The sequence below is a fragment of the Silurus aristotelis genome, assembly GCF_946808225.1.
Source record: "Silurus aristotelis genome assembly, chromosome: 10".
In the NCBI taxonomy this organism is placed as follows: Eukaryota; Metazoa; Chordata; class Actinopteri; order Siluriformes; family Siluridae; genus Silurus; species Silurus aristotelis.
The window spans coordinates 14,549,944-14,557,892 of record NC_139583.1 but is presented as its reverse complement, the minus strand read 5'-3'; the positions used below and the strand labels follow the sequence as shown (position 1 = coordinate 14,557,892).

Here is a 7,949-nt window from a genome sequence, read left to right as displayed (position 1 = left end):
TGGAGGAAAAATAAATACATGCATATACAAATAAATTAATAATCCCAGTGCGTTTCGAGTAGTGCATTTTAGTGTTGGATGAGAGATTATATATCTTTTTTTTTTTATCCGGTTGCGGAGTGTGAAGTGAACTCGCTCTGCGTTCTGTCGGTTTTTTTCCTTCTCTCCGAGAAATGGAGGCTGAAGATGCGGATTGTCGTGCGTGTGAAATGCACGGCTCGAGACGGTTCAGATGTCCCAGGCGTTGGCAGGAATAATAAGGCTTCGTTGATATGAATGCTTTCTCGCCCCGAAGATTTTGATCCCTTGTCCAAGTCTGTCCATCTTGCAACAAAAATTTGTTTTTTTTTCCTTTAGTGAATATAAAAAAGACGGAGATTGGAGCTGTTTTCTCCTTTAAATGTGTACTGTTTTTTTTTAAAGATTATCTATCTATTTATTCATGTGGAACAAGGTCTTTCTGTTGTTCAGAAACCCGTTAAATGCGACAGGAATGAGATCAGGAACAACAAGAAATATTTCGACCTTCTTCTGGGGTCTGGTGCTGTGTGTGGGCACGATGCGCCAGACCGCCAGCGGACAGATCGGAGAGAGTAAGTGTGTGTTTCATATCTTTTCCAGCGTTTATTATTCTCCCTAAAACATATACGCTATATATTTCATAACCCCTAACGTGGTCTTTCAAAAGTGCCCCCGATGCAGGTGGAGTGTGGTTGAGTGTTTTGGCTAGGCCTGGTTGTGGGATGCAGGTATTCCTCGCGCTGCCTGCTGATGGTGCATCCCATTTTGGCCACTTCAGTTCCTCTGTATTGCGTGGATTGTTGTCAAAAAAACAACAACAGTTGTAGGGAATCTAGGCAATCTACCATACAATCTTATGGCAAGCTTTCTAACACACCTGTCCAAGGGGTTTCTGCTCTCGCTGCTTCACACCTGGGGTTTTCATCACCATTCCTGGAGACCCTTTAACCTGCAGAGCTTCATGGTCTCTTTACAACTGAAGAGCAAATGTTCGTGAGATAAGGTGGAGCAGGAGCAGGCAAACTATGTACCATGGAGCTGAGAAGCCTTTTGCAAGGGGACAAGCAACTACTGCTGGACACACCAGTGCTTTTTTTTATAATGGGAGAAATAAAGGTCTTTTTCTGGAAGGTGTGGTCTATAAAGGAATATCAGCATAACATATAAAGTAATTTAAGTATTTTATTTTTTTATGTAATTCCTGGCAATAAAGTATTTACAGGAGAAACCACGCAGTCTTGTAGTGAGTTTTTGTCGAGGAGAAGTTTTGCATTGCAAAGACAGTTTTAAGTGGGTTGTGCTTCACTTCATCAGGTTAAGTAGGCTGGATCGCTGTGTCTTCAAATGATTTGTTGTGCTGGAAAATGTTGGTGTTGTTTTTGTTTGCTGCTTTATGCCATGTGATTTGGCCTTCAAACTAAACCAAAATGTTTAAATATTTTGGCAAGAATAACTGTTAGTTGTTTTGGGTTATATCACTTATTATATCATTTCATACTGTCTTCAGTTATGGAACATTCGAAGGACCAAAAAAATAAAGCAGACTAAACAAACTGGCTAATGAAAACTGCAGCGCTGTCAAGGTCTTTCATACCATAATTTCTTACTCATACAGGTTTCTACCTGTGTGTAGTTCTAGTGCTCAGAAACATGCCCCAAGTTGGAATGGCTACTCAAAATTGCCTCTAGGTGTAAAAGAGTTTGAATGTGCATGTCTGGCGCCTGGCAAAGACCTGGCGTTTCATTCTCAGTGTATTACCGCCTCTCACCTTGTGTTTCAAATATGGGCTCAGGATCCACTGTGACCCCCTGACCTTGATAAAACAGCTGTTGGTGATGAATGAATCAAGTTTGAAAGAACCTTGCTAGAAACTCATTTGTTGCATGTTAATGCTGCCTAAATACAAAGTTTGAAAAATGTTTGTAGTTATACCTTTAAAATAGTTTTAAACCAGTGTAGATAAGAATGCCACATGTAAAGAACCAGCAAAACTGTTTTTCTACATTGAAAAGAAAAATAATATCCTGGAAGCTAAGAGCATTCATCTTAGTGAGACAGCTTTAGACACTGTAAATATTCTGCAAAAAATAGACCACACATGCGCCAGTATTGGATTACTTTAATTTCACAGTTTCATCTTTTGAAATGTGATAGTCTGTTTGTGAGCTTATGGTGGATTTTTTTTTATTTATTGCAGAAAGGTGTGTGTTTTGGGGAAGTTGTTTTGCTTCCAGACAATAAAACCATATATGTGTTTGCAACTGATTCAAAAACAAAGTTAGGTATTGGATAAACTATGCTGCGATGTTTGCGATGTTTATGCCAGACACTCAGGTGCACTGTATTTAAATGCACACACTTTTCAAATTGAAAGTTTGTATTTTATTGTTTATTATTCATATAATGAATATTTATTATTGATTATTAATCAATAATACATGTTGAATTAATTACATTTCTGATTCGATTGCTGTTTTTTTTTTGTTTTTTTTAATTTTCAAAATGCACTCTTAGTCATATCACATCTACATTTAAGCCTATGAATGAACACAGAAATATTCCTGTACAGAATGGCTTTAATCAGTACGCATATCTGGTTTGATTTATTAGACTACAGGAAGGACAAGCAGGTTATAAAAGCACTTTGCTGTTATAAACTACATTAATTGCATATTTTCCCTCGAACCTAAACAAAATCTGTTTTATTTGTCTTAAAAATGATTTTAGATTAATTTAAAGTCCTTAGAGTAATTTTAAGAATAACTTTTTTTTATTGCTCATTGGGAATTCAGTTATAGGAAGGATTCAGTTATAGGAAGTGATTTCATGTCCAATAATTATCAGAGAACTGTTGGTCATGGGCCCTCAACAGCTTAGCTATACGCTTAAATTGTTACATATATTATTGACAACAAAATTGTATTTTCTTTAGACAAGTTTACAAGAGCTGTTAGTGTTTTTTTTTTTTTTTTTTTAATTTATTTAAAGAGAAGGTCAATCAGTGAGTTTTTAAATATTCGAATATAGTCTTTCTTCCTCCAGATATTCATAGTCATGTAGAGTAAAATCTGCCTTGAAATATTCACTGCTCAATTAATGGCTATGTGCCATTAGAAAGTCCTCATTGGTCTCATAAACTTTTTCGTACTGTTCATTTTAATAATCTGGTCAGACTAATAAAATGTAATTTAGCCCCTTTCAAGTTAAACCGCAGCGAACTTTCCATGCCTTTTTTCCCCCAACTGTATGGCAAACAAGCATCTACGGTTCATCAAGCAAGAGGCAGTGGAGAAACTCAGGGATTTGAAAATAGAACATGTAAAAATACATGGCCAGGGGAAACAGACAGGGTTTTGTTGATCATAAGAGTGGGGAGTGTGTGGACTGTTTTGCTGGTCTTTGCCGTTCACGCAGGTGGTCTCTGGCCTGCCGGGCTGCTTAACTTGTGAGTCGTCACCCAGGCTGCTGTCAGACTCTGACACACACAGTATTTAAAGATAAAATCTTTCTGCTGTGCTTCAGGATTAGTCATTAGTTTGCCGCTGTGACTTCTTAGCTGGATTTTTTAATTCGAGTAGATCAGTGGATGAGAGGCGAGATCGAGAACTTGTATTCTGTTCTGCTAGACACTTATTTCAGATGGTCTGATCACTGGGTTCTAAAATGCTATACAGGCAGTCATGTGCTATGGTTAATTCTGAAGCCATTGCGGCCGAAAAAATGGGCAGAAATGGCTGTCACCAAAGTGACATTCTAAAGGCAGAGTGTTTTTTTTTTTTCTCTCAAGACCTTTTGTCTACCTTGAGCTCTGCAGTTCTGGGCAGTTCTCTCGTTCTGTTTTTGCTGCTCGTGACTGAGACAGTGTGGGCCTCTGCTCTTATGACTCACACACTCTGCATTGGCCAGACTGCCAGACACACTTTTTTCTCTCTCTCTCTCTCTCTCTCTCTCTCTCTCTCTCTCTCTCTCTCTCTCTCTCTCTCTCTCTCTCTCTCTCTCTCTCTCTCTCTCTCCTCTTCATTCCTCCTCTGCTAATGGGGTAGCAGTGAGGGTGGGACATGGGGGAGCATTTGTACTTGCTCTGCCTGCATAACAGGGCAGCGTGTGAGTCACCAAATCTGTGTCACTGTGCTAGTTTGTGCCTTCAAAGCGGTTGCAGCGCATCTCTGCCGAGCATCTCTGCCGAGCAACTAGATGAGCTTTACGGCTTTTAGTTTAAACAAGGAAATCATATTATCCACTTGTAAGTAATCTAGGAGCCACACATACACCATCAAATACAAGGAGAGTCATTTAGCCTAATGGGCCAAAATAAACCACTCCTCACATCTCATTGTTTTCTATAGTGCAGCATAGCTGACTGTGGGGACAGGCTTTATTTTTACAGGCTGACTTACTGTTATATTTGCTGCCTAGAGAAGTGGTGAACTGTTTCGTACATATATATATTTAAGGCATAAAAACGATCATAGATACAGCCTGAAAATCAGTGCTTAATCTGTGCTCGAAGTTCAAATTTACATTTATGCAATGACTTGGTTTGGTCAAATGAATGTGACATTAGTGGCATACTGAACATTTTCAATCCTGATTAAAGTAATAAGTAATCATTTCAAATAAGCACATATCAGTAATTCCTTTTTTTCTGCCTGAATCTCAAGTGGAATCTCGTATGTACATTGTAGAAATCGAGCTAACTGTTTTTAAAAGTACTTATGTGTATTATTCTATATTATACAATATATAGACTGATAGTGTAAGTTCTTTGCAAATGAATAGAATTTACACTATCGGTCTATATTTTGTAACCAAATAAAATATAATTAATAATAAATTAATAATAAAAAAAAAACACGAAAGCTAAAGTTAAAAGGGCATTTATATATTTATTATTAGTATAATTTACTACAATTTCAGCTTGTTTTCAATGAAAATGTTACATTAATATAGTTTCCATAAACTTTTCTATTTGTTTCAGCAGTTGACATTTCCATGTTTGTTTTGTATTTTAATTTACTATTGAACTTTTCATTTTCAGTCCTTATGAAAATGGCAAATAAAAAGAGTCAAAGGACTGAAACGAACGGCAACTTAAAATGTGAACCTAAAAAAAAATTGCAGCAAATGATAGAAGATTTCAATAAACACCAGAAAATTTAAATTGAAAAGAAACACCAAACACACTGACATAATTTTGATATATATTTTTGGAACAGAAAATCTATATTAGTGTATAAGCGTTGCATATTCATTAACACATGCAGACGTTAAAATATGTTCTTGTTATGTGTTTAAAGTAACGGTTTTTTTTTTACAAATTTTTGTAAAAAAAATGTTTGTGCTTTTCTCTATAAGGAAGCACTGCAGCCATATTTCCCAAGTGAGCACAGAGCATAAGGTTTAAGCGACAGGTTTTTGTGATGTCTAGTCTGTCCTCCAGTGACAGAGTTCATGCAGACATAGCAGGGGATCGGGAAGAAGTAAAGCTGGTGTTGTTTGTAGCCGGACTCTGACACATGAGCTCATACTTTTGATGTGAGGGCCACTGAAGGGAAGTGTAGCACAAGACCAGTGGTCAGATGACTTCCAGCATGTGGGGAGGATTAAGCACAGTTGAGGTGGCAGGTGCAAGCTCTTTTGGGGGGAAGCCAGAGTCTTGCTTTCGTGCCTCTCCACGTGAGAGTGGTGTTTGCTCGATCCCATCATCTCTTGGGAGCAGTCCAGTGCAAAACATTTTCTGTAATTGGATTAAATGGACGGTAAACGTTGCTGCTTTTATTATTCAACAAGAAATGCACAGACTTGAATAACTGACTAGCGATGGATACAAATTTAGATTTATTGTTAAATAAAAACATTTCAGCTCACTTAACCTTAATAGACAGAAGGAGGCCAGAAATAGGCAGTTGTGTTCTCTTGTAAAATAGGTTACCTGCTAATAAATGCTACCAGTATCATCAGATACTGTGATATTACTATTAACAGCTACTGATTAATTAATTCATTATTGATTCATTTCTTTATTTATTTATAAATAAAAAAATTTTTTTATTGGGACAGTGCCTAATTGATAGTTATTTTTCATATTTTGAATGAATTAAGTAAGCCTATTATCTAATTTCTTTGATTATAAACGGCTAAATCGGTTCAGTTGGCTGTCTTACTGTCTCTTAGGGCACTTTTACTCATATCAGACCTTTTGCCAAGTTTGTCATCAGAGTGAAATTCATAATTTTGGTTTACTTGCTATTCGGTTTAATTTGGTGTTATAAAAATCAACCCATTGAACACAATAAAAATCAAGCAAAAGGATAAAAAAAAAAAACATTGGCTAAAGGAGAAAAGTCTGAAAACATACTCAGAAAACTAATTTATCCATTGGTCAGAAATACATTGATAAAAAAACTTTCCCACATATGGATCACAAATCACAAAAATCAACAGTTGGTTCTAACTAATTTTATGTATCGCATGCTGTTTTTATTTCATGTTTTTTATTGGCTTGAATAATCAGAATGTGTTCTTTGGCTTAGTTTCCTTCTAAAGGGTTAGTTTAGGAGCTTGTATCTAGAATAAAATGTGTGTTTAGGTTGGGTTTACTTCCTGCAGTTGGGTCGATTCAGAGTCAAATCTTTTTATTACTACAATCAAAACATATTAGAGTTTACTTGGAACCGGACTGAGTCCACCTTAGACTGTGGTGTGCACTGGAGTGTGATACTCACCTGCCTAAATGAAGGGCATCAAGAGGGAAAATATATAGCCTTTTAATTCAGATGGATTAACAGTACACTTGTGAAAGCACCTTAACATTACAGGGCAAGTCTAATCACCTTAATGAGTGGCAAACTAAATCTAATCATGGGTTACTACTATTAAACAACAGTCCCTTGATGAATAAAAGCCTTTCGGCATGCAGGGAATATTTGCATTGGAGCAAAACAGTTAAGACGAGTTGAAATTGTGAATTTCCGCTAACATTCCTCCTGAGCACCCGGGAAGTACTTGTGAACCATTTCATAACAGCCGTGTTTGCTCAAGTGCACTATGGCTTGATCACACAAAGGAGACCCTCGTAGCCTCCCCTGCTTCAGAGATTCCTGTGGAAGGCCAGGGTCAGGTTATCAAACGCAAACAGTGGATGCTGGATTTCCGATATGTCTGTTTGCTCAGCGGTGTGAATAGCATGCTGAGAAGAAGAGACGCCCGGCTTTCTGTTTGCTTTTTCTGAAGCACTGTGGACTCTAGACTTATCTAATGGACGACACTACGCGCAGCCTTTCGATGCCACGATTAGATTTCCTGCAGCTTCGTGTTGCTAATGAGCGAAGTAAAAGAGTGTGAGAGGGTGTGGACTTACTGTTGCATGCTGTGCATCTTATCTCATGTATCTCACAAAAAAAGATTGATTTCCCTGCTGTGACGTTATCACTGCTTTCAATGGTGTCGAATTCAGGAAATGCTTAGTTTTCACATACTTCTCAAGTTCAGAAAATTCCATGGTGTGAGGGTTTTCTAAAAATGGCTACCAAAACTGATAAAGCTCTAAAATAATTTTAATGACAGACATTTATCTTGAATATATCTATACGAAATGACTGCTTTTTGATAAGTGTGTGAAACAATACTAGTAAAACACATTATCTCTTTTCTATTTTTATTTGGAAGTGACATTGAAAAGAACGGATGCAAATAAGAATGCATTGCAAATGAGAGACAAGGAAAAAACAACACGATTAAAAGAAGAGCAATATAAATTACAAAAATATATTAAAAAAGTAGATTAAAATTCTCTATTCAGCTTCAGGTGTCAGGAATCCAATGAACACAAGTTTGTTTCTAGTGAAGCTCTGACCTAATGACAAGTTGGCTTTTGACTATAGTGAAAAAAATCTATCGATGGACACTTTTCTATCGACCTGAGATA

At 37.0% G+C, this 7,949-nt stretch overlaps 1 protein-coding gene across 1 annotated transcript in view; it reads left to right on the top strand.

The window, feature by feature from the left end:
- The window catches only part of igf1ra (insulin-like growth factor 1a receptor), a 91,724-nt gene that overhangs the window by 509 nt on the left and 83,266 nt on the right, over positions 1-7,949 (top strand). Inside the window, exon 1 of the mRNA XM_083553215.1 lies at positions 1-593. This exon is cut by the window's left edge and continues 509 nt beyond it. Coding sequence (XP_083409341.1) covers positions 443-593 — 151 coding nt within the window. The 5' untranslated portion in view covers positions 1-442. The remainder of the gene's footprint in view (positions 594-7,949) is intronic.